Source organism: Colossoma macropomum, unplaced genomic scaffold (genome assembly GCF_904425465.1).
Source record: "Colossoma macropomum unplaced genomic scaffold, Colossoma_macropomum, whole genome shotgun sequence".
In the NCBI taxonomy this organism is placed as follows: domain Eukaryota; kingdom Metazoa; phylum Chordata; class Actinopteri; order Characiformes; family Serrasalmidae; genus Colossoma; species Colossoma macropomum.
Genome location: NW_023496045.1, coordinates 667830 through 680792, shown reverse-complemented (window position 1 = coordinate 680792; position 12963 = coordinate 667830). Strand labels below are relative to the sequence as shown.

The 12963-nt window shown below is 39.8% G+C and overlaps 1 protein-coding gene across 1 annotated transcript in view; it reads right to left on the bottom strand.

Moving 5' to 3' along the window:
* Nucleotides 1-12963, bottom strand: part of LOC118804408 (cytosolic carboxypeptidase 4) — a gene marked incomplete at its 3' end in the record, with an annotated part of 291416 nt that overhangs the window by 78694 nt on the left and 199759 nt on the right. Inside the window, exon 19 of the mRNA XM_036564921.1 lies at nt 3236-3416. Within this exon, the coding sequence (XP_036420814.1) occupies nt 3236-3416 (181 nt within the window). The remainder of the gene's footprint in view (nt 1-3235; nt 3417-12963) is intronic.

Genomic DNA, 12963 nt, shown 5'->3' with positions numbered 1-12963 from the left:
CTTCACTGGCTGAACGGATATGAATCTAAATAGGGGTTAGAAACTGAAACAGGAACGAAAAACAACGTAAAACAACATCACACTCTCAGAAATAAAGGTGCTAAACTGTCACTGGGGCAGTTCCCCTCTCATCACTGGGGTGGGACCCTCAAGGCTCCATCTCAGTACCTTCAGTCAGGGAACATAACTGAACCATAATCCACTGAATGATATGTTCTAAGCTGTACTGACTCCACACACCCCGTCTCGTCTCCAGGCTTTTATTTTACTGTTCTGTTTAAAACATTCGGTTATGAAAAGGTACAAATACGAACTTTTCACCTGGAAAAACTTATTTAAGGTTCACAATCAGACCTTAAACCACTGTTGGAGCTTTGAGGGAACATTTACACTGTTTGTACCTTGATAAGCAAAAAATGTACCTGAACAGAACCTTTATTTCTAACAGTGCAGAACATGAGCGCAGCCGGGAACTTTCACAGTCACAACTTTACTGTTATTAAAAATTAGTATGGGGTAATATTTGAAGAATTATGACTACACTCATGATTTTCTGGAATTTGCACTCTGTATACTAAGATGTGTTAAAAATCAAATTTAAATCAGCAGCAATCTGCGGTGTAGTAGGTGGGAACACTGGGTGTTCTTAGGGACTAAAAGTCTTATGTAAAAACAAAGAAGTCAATGTAAACTTAATTCAGTAAACCATTATAATGCTGTGAAAATAACATTGTTATTATATACAAAAAAGTGCATTAATTAATTATATTGAGTGTAAAAGTTGAAAACTCATCATAAGAATTAAAGGATGAGAGAATAAAATTATACTATTATAAAATGTTTTGCTTTATCATTATTTAATACATTGAAATACCATGCTTTCATGTATTCACTTCATACCAACACTGCTGACAGGTATTTGCTAGCATCACATTAGTGTTATCAGTGACTGGAGAGAACGATGGCAGAAAAAACGATGCAGCAAACACAACACAAAGGTCAGCCTCAACATCTCTCTCTCTCTCTCTCTCTCTCTCTCTATATATATATATATATATATATATATAAAAGTGATGTCTGAGGGGAGGAGAGCGTGACAGCAACACTGTTATTCACTGAGTTAAAACAAACAAAAACCACCAAGTTGAAAATAACTGCCTTTGCTGGCTGAACGGATTCTAAGTAGGGAATAGAAACTGAAAAGGGAACGAAAAACAAACAACAAAATAAATAAATGTATAAACTAAAAAACAAACTATATTTACAATATTCCCATGGAATTCTGACCACATTCATGATTTTCCCAGCTCTGGAATTTATATTCCATATACTTTTTATTAAAGGGGACCTATTATGCTCATTTTCAATGTCCGTAATTTTATTTTTGGGCTCTACAAAAACAGATTTAGATGCTTCAAAGTTCCAAAAACACATTACGCTCTGTTGGAACTCCTGTGTCTTTAAGCCCCGCCTCCAGATGAGCCCAGTGTGCTCTGAATGGTCAGCTCAACCACTCTGTTCTGAATGTTCGACCGCCAGAGCGGTTCCGCCCCTGTCCTGCAGCCTCCAGTAGACGCTGTGCACTGTGTGAGGGGGCTGAGCTCACCGGTAGGCGGCAGTAAGGACTATGTTACAAGATGATGTCATCCTGTAACAAAGGAAAAGGGCTGGTAATCCAACGAGGCGTTTCAGGCAGCTGAGAAAAGTGGTTTCTGAAAAGTGGAGTTTCTCCCTCTGGAGGGAACTTTGGGACTCTACAAACGTTTACATGCACCTAAAGCTACATAACACAGTAAAGGAATGGGAAAAACAAGAAAAGCTGATAGGTCCCCTTTAAACCCTTAAAATCTCAGGCTTATTACACACTAAGACTTATTATTCTACAACTACAGGGACTTTAATGTAAGCTGGCTGGTCTATTCTTAGATTGTATTAGTGTGTAATAAAACTGGACCCATGGCCATCTAAGGAATGACTCACAATCGGGCAAAGGTGACATGTTTGCTCTCTGTGGTCAGGGTAAAATCAAAGTCCACACAAAACACACAAACACAAACTGGTCATGTTTATGTTCAGCTAATGTTAAGCCTGCTAGCTAACTCACCAAAGCCTTTTACAGACAATGAATACACTGCAGTTAGTAGCAGTGATTGGGTTACTGTTATTTTGATTGCGTACGCTTAATATCAGCACAGTATACTCTATGTGTACATATACACATATATATATATATATATATATATATATATATATATATATATATATATATATATAGGAAAACATACTTCACGTTTTATATAAGTCAATGAAACCAGGTTTTTTTCTAAGTAACTTTGGGTTGTTTCTTTTAGTCCATTCATCTTGAAATTGATACACAATGTAAAGGGTAATGGGCATTTTCAAATTATGTCAAAAACTGAAAAACGTCAAAAATGGAGGTTTTCTTCCGACAACAGTGAGATATATGTATATATATATATATACATATATATATACATACATACACACACACACACACACACACACACACACACACACACAACCCCAACTGGCCAAAGCAGGCCAAAAACAGTGGTGACTATTGCACCATACAACAGAGCTGTATTAACTGAGTGCACCACTGAACACATCCACGCATCCATGTAAAAGTTAATTATGTATTATTTTTAAAGCAGCCAGAATATTTAATGGATAGATAATTCCTGATTTCACTTGGAAATCATTCATCAAAGAGATTTAACATTTTTTGTGGAGTCCCACAGGGTTCCGTTTTAGGGCCCTGGCTCTTCTCCTTGTACATGTTACCTCTAAGTGATGTCATTAGGACATTCCTGCTGCTGTTAGACTGTACAACCACCACTGCTCCCAGTAGAGCCCTCCCACACCCCCCATTAGACCTCACACACCTACAGCACATACACTGTGGAATTCATCACCACTTCCTGTGTGCAATATAATTAATACTCCATGTGCAATATTTAAAATATCTCTATAGTGTAAATATTTTTTTGCTTTTCTATTTATAATGTTTACATTGTTAACTCCTCACCATCCCATGGGCAACATGAAAAACTCATCCTTACAGTGTAAATATTTTAGCTTTTTATTTATTTATAATCCTTTATATTGTTAATTTTTGTGTAGGATAGAGTTTATTATTTTTATCGTATAAAAAGTGTGTGTGTGTGTGTGTGTGTGTGTGTGTGTGTGTGTGTGTGTGTGTGTGTGTTCGTACTTGCCGTGGATGACTCCGTCTGGATTCAGCATTGGGATGATCTTCAGTATGAAGGCCTCTCTCAGACTTTCTGCCACTGGGTCACTGCTGCACAGGAACTCCAGAGTGCCTCTCATTACCCAGCTCGCATTGCTCTCCCCGGGGTGAACTCTTGCCGTCAGAACCACGTATGGCCGGTTCCCTACATACACACACACACACACACACACACACACACACACCACACACACACACAGAAACAAAAGGGCTTTATTAAGACCTTTTTCTTTCCAACAGCAAGAAGTTATTAAATGATAAATAATACAACCTTATTATCTATTTACAGTAATTCAGTGATTTGGTTTCTACCTCAGATTTGATCACCTTTTTATCTTTATGGACATTTTATTATGTTCTACGGTTCTATAGGAAAGAAAATGGTTCAATGTAGAGCTCATAGAACTCTCTGCATAATTAAAGGGTTCTTTGCATGATGAAAGGGTTAGATGTAGACGGTTCTATTAGAACCCTTTTAGAAAAGGGTTCTACATATCACCCAAAAGGGTTTCTCTATTATTACAAGTTTGACATCATTACTATAGAAGAACCCTTTTGGGTGCTAAATAGAACCCTTCTCAAAAAGGTTCTACATAGGACCCAATATGCATCAATCTGAAGAGCCCTTTCATCATGCAAAGAACCCTTTAATAATGCAAAAGGTTCTTTGAGTGTTCACAATTCTATATAGAAGCATCTTCTTTACTAAAGAACCCTTGAAGAACAATGTTTTAAGTGCATAGAGTCCTTTTCAAAAAGGTTCTATATATAGTGCCATCAGCATATTTTCCATCTTTCTGAAGAACCCTTCCATGATGCATAGAGCCCTTTAATCAAGCAAAGGGTTTTTTGAGTGTTCACGATTCTATGTAGAACCATTTTCTTTACTAAAGAACCCCAGAAGAACCATCTGTTTTAAGTGCCTTTTTAAACACCTCAGTGTCGCTGCTGGACTGAGAATCGTCCACCAACCAAAAATATCCAGCCAACAGCGTCCTGTGACCACTGATGAAGGACTAGAGGATGACCACCACAAACTGTGCAGCAGCAGATGAGCTATCGTCTCTGACTTTACATCTACAAGGTGGACCGACAAGGTAGGAGCGTCTAATAGAGTGGACAGTGAGTGGACACAGTGTTTAAAAACTCCAGCAGCACTGCTGCGTCTGATCCACTCAGACCAGCACAACACACACTAACACACCACCACCACGTCAGTGTTACTGCAGTGCTGAGAATGATCCACCACCCAAATAGTACCTGCTCTGTGAGGGTCCATGGGGGTCCTGACCACTGAAGAACAGGGTAAAAGGGGGCTAACAAAGTATCAGAGAAACAGATGGACTACAGTCTGTAACTGTAGAACTACAAAGTGCACCTATATAGTAAGTGGAGCTGATAAAATGGACAATGAGCGTAGAAACAAGGAGGTGGTCATAGTGTTATGCCTGATTGGTGTATATGTAAACAGGTGTGCACACACTCTACCTGAGGAAATTGAGGTGTCTCACACCTGAATTACCTGCATGAACTGTTTAACTCTTATTGGCAAACAAGCAAATAAACAAACAGAACAATAAGATACAGCTGCAGGCACCAAACCCCCCACTCGCTCTCGCCTCCGCTCACGAGCAGAAGAGAGACCGCGGATAAGCCGGGGGTCCACAGGGTCCGCAAAAAACGCTGCTTCTATTTTAAAAACGTAAACATAATTCGCTTTAGAGACTCTGGTGCAGCCACAGATTCTGACCCGAGTAGCTACCACTTGATTACACATATTCATTAAGCATAAGCGTGGGCGATACAGCAAAAATATCATATCATGATACTTCAAGACATTTTGATCATATACGGTACATATCACTATATTATGACGTGCAGTTGGTCAGTGTTTATGAATGGATGAAATCCACAATATCCTTAGAAAAGCATACAGTGCATCACAACAACAAAATTCATCTCAGTAATGATGAAATAGTCATATTGTCCACTTCTAATTATGCATGAATACCAAGGTTTGGGTTTTTTCCTATGATGCCACTGACCTCCAACGCTACACTCTTAAAAAAGAGGGTTCTTCCAAGGTTCTTTGGTGAAGAAAGTGGTTCTTTATACAACCATGAACACTCAAAGAACCCTTTGCATCATGAAAGGGCTCTTCCAATAGATGGAGAATGGCTGTAGATGGTTCTGTATAGAGTCCTTTTGAAAAGGGTTCTTCTACTGTTACGATGTCAAGCTTGCAACAATAGAAGAACCCTTTTGGGTGCTATATAGAACCATTTTCAAAAAGGTCTCCATCTCCATCAATCTTAAGAACCATTTTATGATGTAAAGAGCCCTGATGTAAAGGGTGTTCATGGTGCTATAAAGAACCATTTTCTTTACTAAAGAACCCTTGAAGAACCATCTTTTTTAAGAGTGTAGTGTTTAGAAGGACAATGTGTTGCATATGGTTTTATATAACACCAAAAAGGGTTCTGCTCTTGTTACGATGTCAAGCTTGTAACAATAGCAGAACCCTTTTTGGTGCTATACAGAACCATTTTCAAAAGTCTTCTATAAAGATCCACATACAGCACATTCTCCCAATCTAAAGAACCATTTCACCATGCAAATAACCATTTAATCATGCAAATGGTTCTTTGGTCTATGAAGAACCACCGTCTGTACTAAAGAACCCTTGAAGAACCATCTTTTTTTAGGAGTGTAGGGTAAGATGAGAAACGTGGCTCATCTCACGTCACAAAAAGCCCAACTAATCTAGTAAATTATAGCTATGTGAGTTTGTGAAGTGCTGATTTACTGTAAGACTCACATCTGTTGCCTTTGCTGTGGCCTCATTGCAGTGAATGTGAATCTCAGATGTTCATAAAGCTACAGCAGCATCAGAGAAACAGCCAGTATCGCATTTCAGACGCGTATCTGCAGCTCACTGACCAGCGTTATTTGGTAGTACAACCAAAACAGATGCTATGCAAAACAGCCAGCAGCTACACAGAAACTCTCACTCAACAAAACAGAATGGAGCATTTCATTTAACCCTTATGAGTCGGGAACATTTTAGCCAATTTTAAATACTTTTGATTTTGCCTTTTTATACCACATTAAAAAATCCAACCTCCAAACTCCACAAAACTCCTCAAAACAACTGTAATGTCTCTCTGGCTACGTTCACATTACCAAGTTGAAGTGGCACAAATCTGATTTTCTGCCCTAATGTGACTCAGATCTGATGTTTTCAGAGCTGCGTGGACACAAATCTGACCTTTTCAAATCCGACCGGAGCCACTTCCATATGTGGTCCTAGATCAGATACGAATCCGATTCGTAGCCATGTGACCTTAATGGGACGCTCAGATCGGAATTCATGTGCTTTTTTCCACTGCGCCATCATTCAGCGTTACCATGGCAGCAGCGCCGAACAGAAGTTAAAGCCTGTAAACGGTGGAAAAGCAGCTCATCTCACCTTTTTCTCCTTCGTCTCGCTCTAATAATGAAGCTGAGAGCTGATCAGAGTTAATTATCTTCTCAGCGAAGCTCGTTCTGCTCGTTAGTTTGTGCTGATGATGAACGTGATTCATTCACGTGACGTTACTGAGTAGGATGAGCTCATGAGGGTCAGTTCAGGACGCCGGTTCGTTCACACTAATGAGAGATTTGAATCACTTACCTAAACGAGTGTGAACCATCGTGTCAGAGAGATCGGATTTGAGCAAAAAATCGGATTTCAGCAATGAGGCTTGTAATGTGAGCGTAGCTTCTGTCTCTGTCAATCTCTCTTCTCCTTCTCTCTCTACCACTCCTCCACTCAGTTCACCTCTCCCTGACAACCCTATTCAGCCTGCAGATTGGAGTCAACAGATTCTGACATTTAGGTCTTAATGTGACAAAAAAATGATAAAAAAAAAGATGAAAATGTTAAGATAAATGCAAAAATGGTGTCTTCAAGTAAAATTACCTTAAATGTAATCAATGAATCTAATATTTCTCCTGTTGAGATTGTCGTAAGCTTAATTTGAGATTATTTACCTTATTTCTAGACATTTTTACTTGTTTTACATCATTTTATTAAGTAAATTTATCTCACTATATTGGTAGATCATTTTGCTTGTTCTAAGAAATGAGCTTAAAACCAGCTAAATTATCTGCCAGTATACTGAGATCATTTTACTTAATAAAACTACTGAAAACATGTAAAAAGTGTCTGAAAATGAGCTAGAATATCTTGTAAGTGCACAACCATCCCAAAAGGAGAAATTTTAGTTATTTTGATTTAAAAAAAAAAAATTGATTAGATTTAAAAACTTGACAAGATGTCATTTTTGCAGTGCAGCCCCCTCCCATTTTGCACACTTTTAGGAACGCACATGATTTTTATATTAAATTTATTTTATCTTATTTATCTCATTTTTATTTGGTCAATCAACATCAAACAAAAACCTAGCACAGCATTTCAAACCAGCACATCTGTTGGAAGTCTTTGGAATCTTTGTTTTTATGCTGTGATGTCTTGAACCGGCCATGTGTTTGATCACACTGGTGTGATGAGTGACTTCAGAGGGTTCACTGCATAGAGACATGCAAGTTTGTGACATACAGTACAGATTACAACATCTGTTTGAAATTAAAATTGTTTTTGATGTTCCGAGTACCGTCGTAACTGAACTGTATGCATCTTTTCTTGAAAAGCACTTTAGAAGTGCCATGCAATTATTATTATTATTATTATTATTATTATTATCATTATTATTATTATCATTACTATTATTATTATTGCTATTAGTATGTCTGTGCACTTGCACAACTAGTGATCTGGCTTTTTTAAGAGAGTTAGATCAGTCGGCTCAGCTCACCAACTAAACCGACTCTTTTGGCTGCCAAACGTTTCTTAATTCAGTAGCACTGACAGCAAACAGGCTTTCAGCCAAGCTAACTAAGATCTGCTGGTACAAACACACACTTTGTATTGATTACATGAAAGTCAGGAACACCGACGGAATGAAAGAAACTGTAAGAACAGAACATAATAAATACTGAATGAGCGACAGCAGCAGTTTCAATGCTGTTCAGGTAATCCTGAAGGGCTCAGACAGTGTAGGACACACCTGACTACTGAATTAAACATCCTCTCTGACTGACAGGGGAAATAAGGAAAAAAAAGTAGAAATAATAAAAGTTTATTTTAAGGTTGTGCAGGGAGGGGGTGGGGCTTATGCTATGGACACACCCACGCTCAAATGACCAGGTGTCACACATGCTCCAGACTCTGTTTCCCAGAACTCTCTGGGGGATCACGTGACTCTTGAACTTCCACGATCCACCAATCAACGCTCCAGTTGACCTGAATACTAACCTGTTGCACCTGTGATGTATTTCACATGACTAGCTGTAGTTTAGTATATAAGCCTGGGCTTCAGCATAGAACAATTGTGAGGTGTCGCTTCTCCCGGTAGAGCTACTGAGCTTTTTCACTTTCTATGCTTCTTGACCGTGTTTTTGGACCTTTTGTCTGTACCTTTTTGGGTCTGGTTGCCTGATACTGTGTGTTATGTGTGTCTTTTTCTGTATTTTGGCCTTTTTGGATTTGACCCCCGCCTGTCTTTTCACTATGGGTATTGTCAAGCCCTTTTTCAGTAGAGCCTCATTTCTTAATTGTCACAGCGAACGTCTGGCTGGTTTTGCTCCGTTACACCAGGCATTTTCCCAAAGACTTTAGACATTATTCTAGGAGTTGGGTACCTTGGAGTTTATTCTGTCTGGCGGTGGCACGGCAGGAGCTGAAAAAAATCAACTGGAGGACTTTTATTTACTCTGCTTAGCCTGATTATCCCTGCTAACGCTCAAACTAGAAGTAAGCGCGACTGTTTGTCCATTGAATCCACTGTACAGGAGCACGATCAACACTAGCTAGCCTAGCTAACGATACCCGTTTTGGGTAAAGTCTTTCCATAAAATGACCCGCCCATGATTACATCTCAACGTCCAGCAGCCGTTACTCCAGAACCCTGAAGGAGCGCGGAGAAAGGAGGAGGGGCTAAACGGCCTAAATGGTCTTTACACAGAAGCAGTTGAAACTGGAATAGTCGGAAGGCTCCCAGTTTCTCTCTTGAAAATGACGAACGTATCCACTACCCACCTTTAGGGGGACATCAACTTTTCTTTTTGGTTTCATTATTAATGTCACACAATTCCCGGTTTATTCCCAGTCAAACATATATAAGGTGATGTGGAACCACAGCCACCCCCAAACACCCACAGTCCCTCCCCGCACCCCCCAATCCCACCCTTCTAAGTAAGAAAGGAAAGAGAGTCTACGTTCACCCAGCAGGTAAAAGCAGCCCATCATCTTCACCAGCATCACAGGAGCCATCATGAAGCTTCACTGACTGACAGCTGGGCTCATCACCCAGAATGTGTTTGAGCCGCAAAAAGGGCGCGGTCACTTCTTTGGTTCGCGTCCTCGGATTCTTTAAACTGTGCTTTCAGACTTTTAACTGTTCTTTGACGCTGCAGCCTCGTTCTCCTGCGGCCGCGTCCGGACATTTCTTTAGAAATCTCTTTTACCTGCTGTGTAAACGTAGGCAGAGAGATAGCTGAGAGACTAGAAAGGAAAAAAAATATGGACGATAGACGAACTGGACAAGATGGACAAATAAAAACATTTGATGAAACAATAAACAGAGTAATACTGGCTCATTCCCCTATTTTTTATTTTTTTTTTCCTTTATTTAATTATTTTTTAATTTAGGATAAGAAAGCTCATGATTGTCTTTTTCTTACAGTACCCAGTTTTTCGTTGAATGTTCATCTTAAAAGGAGTGCAGTTAACAATTCATTGACAATATTAGGAGATTCCATCATTTCAGAAAGGAAAAACTACTCACGATACTGGTTGCTGTGTAGTTACTACACGTCTCACCTTTGTTCCACATTAAATCTCTGACTAAGTCTGCAATTTTTCTACCTTTGCAGTACTGCAAACGTCGTCCTATGCTTACCTTTAAAGATGCAGAGCTTTAGTCTCCATGACGACTTCAGTTAGGACTGAATTGAGGACAGTAGCTGTTCCAGAATAACAGTTCCTAACTTCATAATCTCATCATGAACTCCAGATAAGAAAACAGCATCACACAAACATCCTAACTAGACTAAACCTCCTAAATCCTGTCCTAACTTTAGGATGAACCCCAACAGGGTCCTCACTTCTGTTTAAGGTCCGTTTACTATGGTTTTTAGGCAGCTGTGTCAGCAGCATAGTTCACTACCAGCATAATGAGCTCCATTTATCTCTACTGTAAAACGCTGCTTTCACTGTGAGATGATTTTCTTTTCTAACTCTGCGTTTTAAAGATCTCAGACGCTGCAGACTCGATCTCCACCGCCCCTCTGATCACCTTCGTGTGTTAATGTTGATGATGAAATATTACAGTGATGGTGGTGAATAATGAGGAGACGGAGCTGAACGTGTGTCTGTTTATTAGGAGGAGTAACGTTAGCGCGCTCAGCTAAAGCGTTTGGGAAATGGAGACTGAAACTGGGGAGCGGCGACGCTCTGATAAACAGCAGGGGGCGCTCTCACAGTATTCACAACTCACAGTTTATCACACTTTAGTTTTATTTGACCTTTTTGAATCAGTAACAGCAGCTGCCTGGCTAACAAGCTTGATTACTTTGATTGTGTTTACGTTTCAGCTGTGCATGTATGGTCGGTTGCTACGTAACAGACATGACAATTTATTGTTGACTTCGATCGAGTAGGTTAAGATTTCCTAACTGGAGATAAGATGCTGTAAATTAAGATCAGATTTGCTTCTGTAATACGAATTTGTGAAAAATCTTATCTTGACCTGTCAGATCTTAAGTTAAGACACACTGATAGGAATACGGCCCCTGGTTCATGCTTTCTTTACATCTGGGGTTACACTACTGCAATTCTCTGTTTTATGGTTTACCTACTAAAACTTTTCATTCTCTTCAGCACATCCAAAACTCTGCAGCCAGAGTCTCAGTCACCACTCAGAAATCTGCCTATTTATCCACAACCTTCACCAGTTACACTGACCATCAGTTACAGAACAACATCCTGCTGTTAGCCTTTAAAAGCCCTGTGGTCTTGCACCTACTGATCTCTATGATTTGTTACATCCTCAGCCTCCATCGCGCAAGCTGAAGTCCTCCGATTCTCTTCTTTTAGCTGTTCTTTGGAGGTGTTTAATGAGCAGCTAACGAGCAGCACAGCAGAGCAGCTGTTGAACTCACTGGCTGATCTAACGCTGCATCCCAAACCACACGTAGTACACTAATGAGTGAACTTCTAACGGGATATGCACTATTTTTACAGACTATTTAGTGAGCTAGTATGCGGTTTGGAACGGGGCGCCAGTAACACAGAGGGAAATCTCAGCTGTTTAGATTTCAGCTTTCCATTTGTTATCAATACAGCAACAAATCAAATAAAATCAAGTCAGAACACTCTAATATATCAGTTTACACGCTTTAAAAATGAGATTTAAAAAAGTGATGAAAAAATGTTTTATTGCCTTTGCTGACTTCGCAAGCTAAAGTCCTCCGATTCTGTTCTTCTAGCTGTTCCTAGGTTCAGGATGTCCATTATGGGTGGCAGGTCTTTTAATGCTGCTGACCCCACCATTCACTGTCCTACCTCTCTTTCCATTTTCACAGCTCAGCTACAAACTTTTCTGAGAATATTTTCACTCTATAATTTATTAATTTTTTGTTTTCCATTTAATTATAAAGCGACCGTGGGAATGTGAAAGGCACTATATAAGTCTAACTTAATATCATCATCATCATTATTATTATTTTCTACTAACCTGCTAGCTAGCACTCTCAATGCACACATGGGCCAGCTAGAACACCCCGGAGAGCTCAGTGCACACCTACACGATTCTAAATCAGAACTGGAATGAATCCGTAATGATTATTTTGTGTTAAATTTAATAGGGTATGCTATCGAGACATCAAAGGTGGGGGGCATTTTACATTTTCCCTAAAGACAACAGTGGAAATTCAAAGTCAAGTCAAGTTTATTTATCGCGCTTTTTACAACAGTTGTTGTCACAAAGCAGCTTTACAGAAAAATCTGGGTCCGAGTCCCCATGAGTGTCACCAATGGTGACAGTGGCAAGGAAAAACTCCCTAAGAGCAAGAGGAGGAAACCTTGAGAGGAACCAAGACTCAAACGGGGAACCCATCCTCCTCTGGTCGACACCGGATAGCAAAAAGATGCTTCATTTTTCAGCACAGAGTTACGTTTCTGACACAAACGCAAAAAAATGGAATTGCAAACAGATTTAGAGTGAAATGCAAACAACTGCAATGTGATATGAGTGTGAACCACTTATATGACTTTTATCCTTTTTCCCAAAATATGCTGGGCCTTCAGAGAAGACCTGGAAGGCCCTGATGGTTCACCATCAGCATTATTAGAGCTCCGTATTCAAAGAACAGGTCAAAAGCAGTAACGTTCATTACAAACCAGGTCAAACCAGAACACAAAGAGCCGTCATGGCAGAAGCCTCTCAATGAATCGCCAAACTGCAGCTCTGTGAGGTCATCACATCAAACGGCAATCACACTGCTCCGGCCGCATCTCCTTTGATGTCTGCCTCGACTCATCTCATCTGAGCGGGAAAATTACATCACCCTCCCGAGCAAGCTTACATTTG